Source organism: Amphiprion ocellaris, chromosome 22, assembly GCF_022539595.1.
Source record: "Amphiprion ocellaris isolate individual 3 ecotype Okinawa chromosome 22, ASM2253959v1, whole genome shotgun sequence".
In the NCBI taxonomy this organism is placed as follows: domain Eukaryota; kingdom Metazoa; phylum Chordata; class Actinopteri; family Pomacentridae; genus Amphiprion; species Amphiprion ocellaris.
The window spans coordinates 18359487-18372577 of record NC_072787.1 but is presented as its reverse complement, the minus strand read 5'-3'; the positions used below and the strand labels follow the sequence as shown (position 1 = coordinate 18372577).

The 13091-nt window shown below is 37.4% G+C and overlaps 1 protein-coding gene across 1 annotated transcript in view; it reads right to left on the bottom strand.

The window, feature by feature from the left end:
- The window catches only part of malrd1 (MAM and LDL receptor class A domain containing 1), a 63389-nt gene extending 51142 nt beyond the window's left edge, over positions 1-12247 (bottom strand). Inside the window, 6 exon segments of the mRNA XM_055006943.1 lie at positions 1468-1599; positions 5861-5957; positions 9588-9752; positions 9848-9936; positions 10015-10143; positions 11933-12247. Of these exon segments, the coding sequence (XP_054862918.1) occupies positions 1468-1599; positions 5861-5957; positions 9588-9752; positions 9848-9936; positions 10015-10143; positions 11933-12110 (790 nt within the window). The 5' untranslated portion in view covers positions 12111-12247.
- Between the last annotated feature and the right edge of the window lie 844 nt (positions 12248-13091).

The following is a 13091-nucleotide window of genomic DNA, read 5'->3' as shown; positions in this document are numbered from 1 at the left end:
GCAGGGCAAAGTCTGTCGGTTGAGGAATATTGTCAAATAGAGTTGTAAAGTATGTGGAGCTTTTTCTTGGTTAAATCACCACACCAAATGATTTACAACTGAGTCCAATATATCCGGTTCTTTGACAAAAAAAGACAGCAGCTTGTGTGCATCAAAACTTTGGAGACTATGAATTTGTATGTGCTACCACATGAGAACAACAGTGCAGCAGAGTCACCGATTCCCAAGTAAAAATCAATCAACTGAGTGACAAAAGGAACCAGGTTAGAATTTTTTTCAATTGAGAGGCTTGGTGTAAAAGCTAAAGCAGCTTTTTGGAGGTACAGCGGCAAGAGTTATTTAAGTGACTTAATCCAAAGCAGACGTTAGAATAAGAGGGTTTCTAAAATTTCTGTTTAATGAAAATCGATGCAGGTATATATAAACACAGTGGTAACAATGAAGAAATGTCCAGTGAAAGGTGAAGATTGCACTGTTGAGAAATCAAATTCACTTGTGGATTCTGGGTCAATTTTGTATTAATTTGGAAACTGTGCTTCCAATCTGCCTTCCTTATACAGTTACAGAGCAGGAGGAGATATTTCAGGCAGCACTGTTTGTTTTTCCATAAAACATGTCAAGCGAGTCACAGTGGGAGCATTTGTACAGCTCAGATTGGCATGAAACTTTCTAGGTTCCAGCATGTGTCCAAATAATTACTGTGTTACAAAACATTTGGTTCTTGCTGGAAAGTCGAAGGCATACAAATGTGCATAACATTTTCAGGTGTATGTTAGCAAGAAACATGCAATTGGCGAAAACTGTGTCAGTTTTGATGACACATTTTATGAACAACTGCAGCAACAAAGCACAGATTCACACTAGCTTCTTCTCCATAGCAACGCTACCTGAGGCTCATTGGGGCCACAATTTAAATCCATAAGACAGCTGCATTATCCAGAAGAGCCTCAGGTTTCTGTGTTAACTTTAAGGAGCTTATTCAAAGAAAAACACTGGAATAAGAAAACAGAATGGACAAAAACACTGTTGGAGCCAGTGTTTCTTCCCACCTCACACCTCTATACAGCAGCAATGATGGCTGATATATAGAAATAAAGCTGAAAAGCTAAAAAGATACACTGGTATAACCTATTTGATTGTTAAATTACATGGAAGAGCCCTGTGTTTCTATTTTAAGTAATAAGGAGAGTATTATGTAAAGATAAAAACTTCCAATGTGAAACTATAGATCTTAAGGTGAAAATGTGGTGTCAACTGATTAGATAACGCTTTCACATTCTGTCAAATCATTTTAAAATGTCATAAAGAAAAAACGTAGCTCTGATTCATGCTGGGCCAATAAAAACAACAACCCCAAATCAGGAAACAGCCATCATGCTGCCAGACGAATCACCAACTGTCGCTCAGTCAAACACACTAACGGGATGAGGGTTATTTGAATGTGTTACTCGGTAATAAGGTTCTTACGGCAGCTGGCTTCGTCCTCTCCATGGAGACAGTCTGGGGTGAAGTCACACACTTTGTTCTCTTCAATACACTCCCCCCCGCCGCAGTCAAACCACAAAGGAGGGCAAGCAGGAGGAGGAGGAACACTGCTCTCTGTCACAGAAATTAAAAAAAAAAAAAAAATCAGACATTAATACGATCGGTGGAATTGCAGTTGCAAGAGGCACTCTGATCCCCAAGAGCTATTAAATCAAATGTAGACCCACCACACACAAAGAGTTACAGTTGTTATCGCTGACTCCTGTCATGTGATTTCATCATTAAAAAGCTCATGGTGGATTAATATAGATGAGCTCAGCTGCTTCCAGAGAAGAGTAAGTACATTAGCTGTGTTACAGAAGATTAGATTTAACAGTGAAGTAATGAATGAAGTTCATATATTTTGATCAATAGTACATCTAAGACCCCATCTCTTAAATGAACCCAATTTCATTACGCTTATGAAGAGCATTGGAAACATAGTTGAAAAATTGCCCAATTTTTAAATGGCTTTAGGCCTGCTATTGAAAAAATGTCTATTAAAGGTTGCTGCTTTTACTTCTCTGTTGCAACTAAGTTTTAAAACAAGGAGAAAAGCAAAAGATACAACTGAGATGGATTAAAAGTGACAAGGATTTGGATTAGTGCAGCTCTAATCGGCAAAACTTTTCGCATGCTTTCTTGCCAATCCTGTCGGCTGGTAATTAGGTTTATATACAACTAATCTGCAACGAGAAGTGCGTTTAGTTGGAAACAAAATGCCACTTGGATTATCTTGTCTGGCAAGTGAAAACACAATTAAATATTAATAAAACGTATTGTTAATTAACATGTCTGTCAAGTTGCAAAGAATTTATACCGGAAGCTTCAGTATGTTTAGGACTAAAAAAAAAGATCACAGTGTTGGTTTAACACAGAAAAAAGCCTGCAATGCTTCAGTCGCTACAGGTCTTTCCTTAACCTTAACCAAGCTCCTTGTTGCCTAAATCCAACCACATACGTGACTCATGATGCAAACTTTGTACCCTGTCATCAACCATTATTTAATATCATATAATTCACAAAGGTACTCTTGAAATAGTTGCCTGCTTGTGCTTTTAGTTTAAGGCTTGCAAATAAATTTAACATGCTGAAAAAATAAATAACCATAGCCCGTCATTAGCCTGAAAGAATGTTATCATAACCCAGCAAACGATTACATTTGTTACTGCTACATAATTGGAAACACAAATTACTGACACATAAGCATAATTTATACATAAATGAAGAGCGACAATAAATTATATAGTGGCCATCTCCCAAAACACGCACAGACCAGCTACCACCTGCAAACATTTACACATGAAAAGAGTGAGATTTACGGTTCTGCGGTGCAAAAGAGGCGTCAAACTTCAGCTGCTAGTGCAGTTTCCAATAATATGCCTCTGTGTTATTTTCACCCTGCATCCATTTAATTAGAGTCTATATTGAACGGTTATATTGCCATTATTAGTGACAGTCCATTTAATCTAAATTCATTGATATTGTGAACCCATAATTCAGTGAAACAAATGTATCGGCCATGTATGGGATAAGGATGAATAATGAAGGATGAGGGACATAAAGATTCCTCTGTAAGTGACCGTAATTGCATGCAGTTAGTGATATTGGATCAGAGCCACTTATCAAACAGTGCCCTTTTTCCCATGAACAGGTCAGGCTGGATGCGTTGTACATATTAAAGCAAGTCTGTGTGGTATTTTAATGTGAAACCCATTAATTCTTTCTCCCCTACCAGGACTCTGACTGTAAAAATAGCTGACTTGAACTTAGGATTTTGCTCTAAAAAGCTCTGTGCACCATTGTTCAGGATTTTAATATGATCGATGAGGCTGTAGAGACATCACCCTTTCTTCTTGAGTTCTGGAGCGTTTAACAAACCCACTATAGAGAGTAGAAGACAGATGGAATGAGAGGGACTGTGTGCCAAGGTGACTCTGGTCTGTCCCATCTACTTAGACATGCTAAACTAGGCCTGCTGACGCTCCAACAGACTCGGAAGTTTGTCACACAGGTGAGTCACTATGTCTTTTGCTCTTATTTAACACTATGTACCAGACTTAAAGCAAGATGAAGTAGGAGTTTTGCAACTTCAGAGCAGCGAAAAAAGCTGCAAACACAAAACTGATGAATTTGATAGGAGAAAAACGTTCCTGCTCTTTGTTTGCATTTTGGTGCAGGCAAATTAGTTTATACTGGAATTCTCAGAGCTTTCAAGAACAGAGGAGAGAGTGAATTGAATGAGTGGCTATAAAATAAAAAACAATGAGCTGAAAAATGCTGAAAAGCTCCGAGTTGGGTAATGATTCCTGCAGGATTGCCGCTAAGAGTGACTCTTCACACATAGACATTGTCATTTAATCAATAATTATTATAAAAATGTTCATTATAGCGGCGCTTTGCTTTTAATGGCAACAATGAAACTTTAAATAAATGACTGAATTGTTCGTTAAGCCTTTCTCTCATTTGTGTCTCTCCTGAATGAAATATTTGCCTACAGAAAAGTTACTTTACACAACAGAAGACCAACAGGTATTTACAGTCAGAGGTTAGGTAAAACAAGAAATAGAGTCTTCAGCTACATTAGCGGCTATATGACCCTAAAGATTTACTAATTAGCACCAAACATTGAGACAAATCTGAGGCTTATGACTGTCTGGTGTTAGTCTTTCAAGTATTTGGACATATTGGTGACATAATTTTTTTACTTGATGATGGCAATAAATGAAAATTCAGGGAATTAAAAGTTATTGTAAGTGATTCTGAAGGGTTAATGGGTTAACTTCACTGTAATTAATCAAAAGGTTGTTGAGATATTTATTGTATGTTGCCTCATGGTTCACTAAAAAGCAAAAGAAACATATAACTACTTCTAAAACTTCTAAAACATGTATGTCAGACAGCTTTCTCCGCACTTTTCATGTTAAACAGTGAATAAATGTAACAGTAGGAGCTATTATATAATTCAAAGGATGTAATATTAACCTTTTGAACCACAAAACCTACTGAGGAGTTGGAAAGGAACGTTATGGAAAAAAAAATAGCAAAAACTCAGCTCTGAGCAACAAAATGTAAAACTAAAGGAATTGTTGGATTTTTAACTTTCCAACAGTCATTTAACAACACATCTGTGTTGTGCCCTCCATCAGGAAAATTAACCAAATCTAAAGCATTAAAATGTGTTATTTCATGAAAAATCACTGTCAAAATGTCTAATTTTCAATTTCCCCAAATGAAAAACCAGAGGCTTGAACTAGATTCAAAAAAAGTCTGTACTTCTTAGGGCAACAGTGAAACCATCAGTGACTCAGCTGTAACTAATAGTCACATGACAAAAATTAATGGACCTTTTTGACTGAATTGGGTTGAACTGCAGGCTGTGTTTACACAGAGTGGATAGGAGACTAGTGTGTAAACAAGTTTAAAATATAAGTAGTTCAAAATCTATAGTATGTGGTGCCTCCATAATTTTTCTAGCATTGATAACATCTTGGATTTTTCAATTTTTTGTAATATAAATAATCAATTAAGTCACTTTTGTACGACACTAAGAATTACAACTATGTCCTACTGCATGGATGATATTTTTCAGTTGTCTCTACTTCTAGTCATGGCTGTGCTGTTTCCATTGAGGTGCAGAACTTTATATTGCAGTGAAACGAGCTCACAGGGAATGAGATGTGGCAGGAGCAAATGAAACACCCAGAAACAACTTGTGGTTCAAGGAGTTAAGTAAAAATCTTTCGAACGTTGTAGTAAAACTGCGGAGCTTTCCTTGAACTGCTGACATCTAACCAGTGACATTATTTTCCAGATGGAGCTAAAGAGGCCGAAGAAAGCTGCCGGCCGCACGTTGATATTCTAAACAAGACAATCAATAAAAAACGTTCTGCTGCACTTTACTTTATGGGCTCAAAAGTGGATCATCTTCCAATACAGGATGAACAATAGCAGCTGTGCAGATGCTACAGTTTGTGCTAAACATAAAAAATGGTAGAATTACATCCAAAATGCCAAGTGAACGGTGCTTTATTGAACGCTCTCAGCCAAGACGTTGAGCTGTATCATATTCATCAGTGATGAGTGGGCAGCACGCTACAGCAGGCACAAATAAAGCCATACATTGTGGCAGTGACTGCTCCATATTCAGCGCAAGGAAATGTGCAGTAAGCACTATTTTAACGATTCAGTTATTCTGTTATGAATCCCATCCCAGGTGTTCATCAGTATTCAAAACAAGCTTGCGGCGGTCTGTTTATGTGTGGCGATATTTCAAAATGTCAAGGTCTGAACTCGTCCCGTCTGTGTAGTGAGTTGTTATTAATGGTAGCGGTACCAGACAGAATCATGCAGCCAGGACTGAAGGATAAGTCATCGACGGCCAGGACCTCGAAGGCTTCACTGTCAGCTGAAAGTTCCCCTCGAATTACCACCTGGTAGATACAAGCATAAAAGAAGAGGAAAGTTATCACCCAGTCAGCGCTTTTTACAACAAAATGAGTTTGTTTTAATGATAGTGAATATATGTGTGTCTATGTAGTAACACTGTCTGCACAACTTTTGATGAGGGTGCATGAAAACAAAATGTCAAATTGCCGACAGATTAACAGAAAGGAGAGCATGTCTGAAAGAGGCTTAAGACTTGACCCTATTGAGAAAACAAGGCTAAGTAGGCAGACACCCAATGTTAAAAAGTGCTTTACACATCCTCCAGGGAGTAATTTTGTACAAATGTTACAGGGGACGCTATTGAGCCATTTTGTCACACACTTGCGCAGGTACCATAAAAAAATCTAAATTTTTTTGCCACTTTTCACGTGTTAAATTTTCACCGCTTTTGATGCTCGGGCCCTAATCAGTCTCACAGATAACAGAAATTTGGGCATAATATACAGTATTATGCAATGTATGTTTAGATGTTGAACTGGATATGAGAAAAACTATGACGGAAATTCAGTAAATCAATGAAGTCTTTTTCTTCATCCTTTGTGGCTCATGAATGGGTCGATTTCATGACAACCTATCCAATAGTTGTTAGCGTTGTTTAGTTAGAGACAGGCATTGCCATCCTCATAGCCGTGGTGCTAACAACAACAATTTGTCTTTGTCAGCATGCAATCAGAGTAATAGCATTGAAGCACTGATCAAAGTCCACAGAACGGCTTTATCTACACCAGCACAGTTTTACGGCCCGTCATTTATGACTGGTCTAAACAAATGGTAGATTGTGTCATCGTGGCTGATGTGAAAATGCACTCAAATACAGAATTTCCATCAGTCATGCTTGTCAGATGTGATTTCTTTTACTCCCAAAATTGGACATTGAGGTTATAAGAGTAATACAATCTAAAGCAAGGAGTGCGCCGAGCTGCTTATTTAGGATTTCACAGCCAAACTAGTGCGTTTATCTGATGCAGACAATGTATGCTCGCTTTCAGAAAATCAGACTCACTTATCCTTATTGTCAGTAGAAGCAGTTCAGCAAAAACACTCCTTAATCAGATCAAAGATTAGAATTTCTGTCTCCAACTTTAGGCAAAAATGGTTGTAGATATTATATGTACAAATATTAGTAAAGCTGACCAAAGGAAGGAAGTTTTTCTGCAACACAATCAGACAACAACCGTAACCTAGAAGTGGAGCTCATGAAGCAAAAATTTAAATTACCCAGTAAGTAAACACCCAGTTAACTCAACTGGCTCTGAAACTGTAAGTGGATTAATGGAGGGGAAAGTGAATGTGAGCAGAGGGGTGACCCATCTTTACTGCTGGTACCGGGTTGCCTTGTCTTGAAGCTAAGCTGACTGTACTCAGTGACAGATGGTGAAGGCAGAGAAGAGGAGAAGGCGACACATGACATTGTCTGAGGATACTGGAAGGGCACAAACAGCAGGCTTCAGAAGACTCCAGATGGCCTCTGAAGGGTCCAGTTGGGTCAGTACCCTCTCAATGCACATAAATGGCTCCTGTAGGGCAGCTTATTTCTGCCGTGATGACTTTATTAGTTTCAAGGAACCTCAAACTATACCATAACACCTCATAAAAATATGACAAATAAGACAGCTTTTGAACCACATTATTGACATTTTCAGACATTGGATACATAACATTGCTGGCTTCATCAGTTTGTCAAAGAGACAACGTTAAGACAAAAGTCCTTCCCATCCATGTTTCTCATAGCTTCATTCAGACATATAGCAGTGACAAAGAAAGCCATTGTATGTATACAAATGTGTTATTCACACAAGATTGGACGGTACATCAAGTGATGTATAATGTATAATAAAGGCCCAGTCTAAACTTTTAGCAGCTTAGGAAACTGCCCACATAACTACCAGCCTGGTATATTTATGATTTTCCGAATAATTAAAAAAATCTGTCTATGTGTGAGGATAATCTACTACTTTACCAAGAATAAAATAAAACTATCCCGACAGCTGTGATGGAGCTCAGGACTCAACCTAAGGTCTGTCACTATGTATGTGTACCTAATCAATCCTGTCTTCATGTTGGGGATAACTAATAATTATGAATGATTAATAAAGTTACAGGCGCTGTTGTTTCATGTACATAAATAGGTGTAATTCTGGATCCTGCTGCCGTTTGACGCCTTACGTAGTTGATAAACTCAAAGGAAACACTCCTACAAACAGCTGGAAACAACAAACTAAACTTAAGAACCAACATCAGTTACTAGTGGTGAGTATCACTAATAGGGGCTGCTAGTCTGTTTTCACTGCAATCAAGTTTTTATTGCATTTAAATTTCAATTTGTAGCCTAGCATATGTAAAAATTGTAGACCAAAGTCATTGAGAAAGGTGTTTTGTGATTTTGACAGTGTTTTTGTGCTCTCTGTGATGTTTTTAAGTTTAATATTTGTGCTGAAATGTGGAAAAAGCCGTGCCCAAATCCAATCACACAACTCAAAGCAACGTTATTCCAAACCAATAATGTTATAGCATGTAGTTCAACCTCTTGTCAAGTTGAAAGTGTTATGGAAAAGGATCTGGATTCGACCTAGCAAGATTAACTAACTTTGATGAAAAAGTAACCACAGTGATCATTCAGACATGAAGCCGATACAGTCAGTGTCTGAAAGGTGCTGATAGTACAAAACGATAAGGGAAAAGTAAGCTGTACATCTTCATAAGCATAACTTGTTCACGCATCCAGTCATTACAGAACACCATTACCCTCCATTTGTAGCCATGTTGCTGATGATCTGCATGACTACAGTATACCAGATTCAGCACCTCTCTGACATGCAGTTTTAAATTAACCTTACTTCAATCGAAGACAACGTTAAAAGCATCTTAAAATATTGCAGACAGATAACTGTAACAATTAGAAAGGGAAATAAGAATAGCATATCTGGGGCAAAATGTAATAAAACATTTGATTAACCATTAACAAACTGGTAGTTTTGCATAACCAGAACTATTTCCACAGTATGGTGTCAGTGATGCAGATTGTTATGGCTGCACCAACAATCAGTATTCTATGAGGAGCAAAAGACACTCTGGCTTGTGTGTATTTCTTTAAACCAAACACAATCACCTTTGACAGAAACAGTAAACAAAATAGTGATGAGGGAATTGTTTTGGTGGAACATTTACAAAGCAGGCAGACTGTCATTTAAATAGCTAAATTCACTGAAAGAACCGAGCATTATTATTATAGCACATCTAAGTCTTCACTAAAACTTGCCATTTTAGGCCTGTAAATTCCTGTTTGAATGGTGTTGAAAACCACAGCTCGCAGATAACAGAAAGGGAGGAAAATATAGTGTAAAATACACAACGTAAATGGCAGGATAGGGTTACACCCACAGTCTACATCTGGTGAGTCAGACTAACAAACTGATGTCTGGAGTGATGCAATAATCATTTATGATATCTATTATCTATATATAAAGCATACAAAATATTGCTAATTAGACTTGATATAAAACATACTACGACATAATACAGTTGTAAGTTATATACAATGCCTCAATATGATATGCAACAAACTATTTCAATATCAAACATCATTTATAGTAAATTAAATGGCTATTACAGACCTGAAAACTGTGACTGCTGGAAAATCGAATCACCGTCCGCAGCCATGTTTCCGTCTGCAGCTGTGTGGACTGTTTCCACACCTCTGTACTCTGATCTGCTGGATGAGTCTGAACCAGGACCTGAAGATCTCCATGTGCTCCCCCGACATAATAGTAGAAACTCAGCTGACGAATAAAAAATGAAAGGAAGCCCATCAGGTGTCACAACATTATAAATGGCTTTTGCCTTAGTTAATGCAAGAATCGGAGGATTCTGTTACCTGGCAGGTGTGACTTGGTAGGAAAACAGGACTGCTCAGATCTGCACGGGTTCTGTTTCCTCCAACAGGTGAAAGCGAAAGAAAATGTGCTAAGAGAGAGGAGGAAAATATGAAGAAAACATTCATTATAGGTGTGATTTGTATGAAGAAATGTTAGCTGCTCCAACCTATTTTGTTTTTGTGGTCATGCTTGAGTCCTGCAACTTCAGTTGTTCTGATCCATTTTGAGGGCTTCTCTGAGATTTGGATCAGTTCACAGAAACCCTCCTCAAAGTCACATCTTGTATATGTGGAACCTGCAAAAGAAAAGAGTAACACTTAAGTGTACTGCTACTTTCACTTTCATTAGTATTATTCAGTAGATTGGGTTTAATCTGTGGGTTGTAATGCAGGAGTGTTAATACTATATCGTCATAGATATATTAGACCGGATTACTACTGATTCAACAAATGACATTTATAGTGAGGTGTCTTGAATCACATTTTTGATTTGGCACAATCCCAAAGTATTGTCATGAAAACTTCACACAAATTTACTCGCACCATAAATCAGATATATAAAGCAGTTAGTTTATTTGTTTTCCAGTGTAGAGAAACTAATCATTGATCAGGTTGTATGAGACAACGCCTAGAAGATGCAGAGCTTATTAACATGTTATTTATGTTTCCTGCCAGAGATAGCCTTGAAAACGTTCACATTCTAAGCATGTAGCTATGTTTTTAATTTCTTTCCTCTTTGTAAAATATCTCCTGTTGTTTGTCTCCCATTTGTAGGACTTAAATCAGTGCTGTTGTGACATTTTAAACAAAAACAATGACTTGCCTGCTAATAACAACAACGGACAATAAGCTAATGCTAAGCTAGCCTTTGAAGCAAACTGGATGTACGGGTGTTGAGATATGCGAAAAACAAACATACCTACGGAGATTTCAGATTTTATTTTTTATGATAGCTATTAAAAATGATAACTGCATAACTTCTAATTGCCCTCTATGAATCTGTTACATAATCTTCCACATCTTTGCATAAATTTGCACTCAAGCATGTACATTTTACATAAGCTTGTCTACAATTTTGACATGTGCATTTTACATTTATACATACATTTAATTCTTTATCTTCTTTATTCCTACTTGTCATGCATTGCTTGCAATAAATCGCTAATTTTTGAGTCTTTAAAATACCAAGCTATTCACTCTCAAAAAACACAACGGACTAACAGTGAAATAAGAGATGGATAATATGCTTTTAGGCTTTTATAATATTCAAAAATTACAATTATGGTAGCAAAAAGCAACAGTTTTATAAGATGATTTATGTGAAGCTGCAGCTTGATTTTCATATTAAGAAATTAAAAAAAAAGTCTATTCCAAGATAAAAGTAAATTTTTAGGACATACTGTAGTCATACATAGTGTTATGCAGAGCTGGACTGTGATGCTAAGTGCACAAAAACTAAGCATCATTCTTTATTACTGAATTTCTAGTAAGTTTATTTCAATCACCTGCATGCAAGCAAGAAATTCTTAAATATTGTAACATATACTCCTAAGCCAGAACTTAAAATAGTGCCTTAGTATGACTATTTCATATTATGGGTATGAACAATGCAATGTAACAGCTAACAGCTCGCTAGTGGAAAATGAACACTGAACGGCCTCGTAACAGAAGCTGATGAGAAAAAACAAGACTAAAGAAATTCTGTTTTTCAGTGACAGTCATCCATTATCCAGGTCCTGTTCAGAAACAGCATGTTTTCCCCTCATTTCAGCTATAAATAGGCTAGATGATTTTGAATGAAATATCATAATGGCACATCATGGACGTGTTGAATCCAGGTTCATCCATCTTTTTCTCAGAGAGAGGCAATTTACTGCCCATAGCAGCTACAATCCTCTGAAAATGTTCATTTCCCTGGCACATTTACAGAATCAATGAACTGCAGCCACCTGTGAATTATGTACAAGTTTTAGTTTTATGCTCATCCGAAGTACGCTTTGGCTGCTGTCTCTAATTAGTCTGCCTTCTTTTAATTCTCCTTTATAACAATCAGTTTTAGATTGTAAATTGTCACATTTTACTCACAGTTTTTCTCATCGCTGCTGTCTTCACAGTCGTTAGTAAAGTCACAGACACAGTCCGGAGCCACACATAAACCCTGAGTGCAGGTAAACTCCTGGTTTGAACAGGCGGCCGCCGACACTGGGTTATAAGCCACAACGAAGGCCAACAACAGCCATACCGAGCCCAGCACTAACGCCATCAGAAGTTTGTCCTTTACCTCAAACAGATTATTTTTACCTCCAAGTTAAGCATTTTGAGGAAGACATGAGGAAGAATTCCAGTCCTTGTAGAGACTTACGTCACTGTGTTCAGTTTACTCGGATCTTGGACTGATCCTGTACGCGTGCTCAAGCCGTTGGCTTGTTGTAAAAGGCAATAAATAGTTTTTATGGCTGTGACTCAGTAAGGTTTGCTTTTTAATGTGTTCCTGTGTTTACCATGGAGTCAAGTCACCACAAGGATAAAGAAAGTAATTCTTAATTGTCAGGCACCATCTTCTTGAAAAAAAAAAAAATATTTTGGAAAATATGCTTAGTCACTTTGTAAAGATAAGAGAAAAAAAATGTGAAACCCCTCCCACGTCTGTACATTGATGTGAAGCCACGTAGCTAATGCTAAGCTAAGCTATTGTATGTTAGCTTAGCATAAAGACTGGAAAAGGGTGAAAGAGCTGGACAGGCTCTGTGTAAAAATAACCACTTCTGCTTACCAATTATAAAGCTTACTCGGAAAAAACATGAAGGATATCTTAGACAAGGTCAGACAAAAATTTGAAAAATTGGACTGCAAGAAAGAAAATACAACAAACTTTCCTAAAGGACGTTCCCCCATCTTTTCTGTTGCAAAAATGCCCAAAAAACAAAACAAACATTAAAAAAATCTCATAAAAGATAGTGTGTTCATAATTTAAATTAAGCATTCACAAATGTAACTAGCATATTGGCTTATGGGGAAGGTGCTAGCATGCTAGTTTAAACAACATTTCTATACAATTGCATAAGGAGCCTCCTAAAAGCCACTACTCAGTATTTATTTGAATAAATACCCATTAGTCCGTCTGCACAGATAGAAAGTGAAAAGCCAGCAAAGAAGTAGCCCTTTTCCACAAGATGAGACCCATTAGCTCTGACTAATTACAGCTGATGGATTGAACACATGACAAGAGAGAGTGGAGATGCGG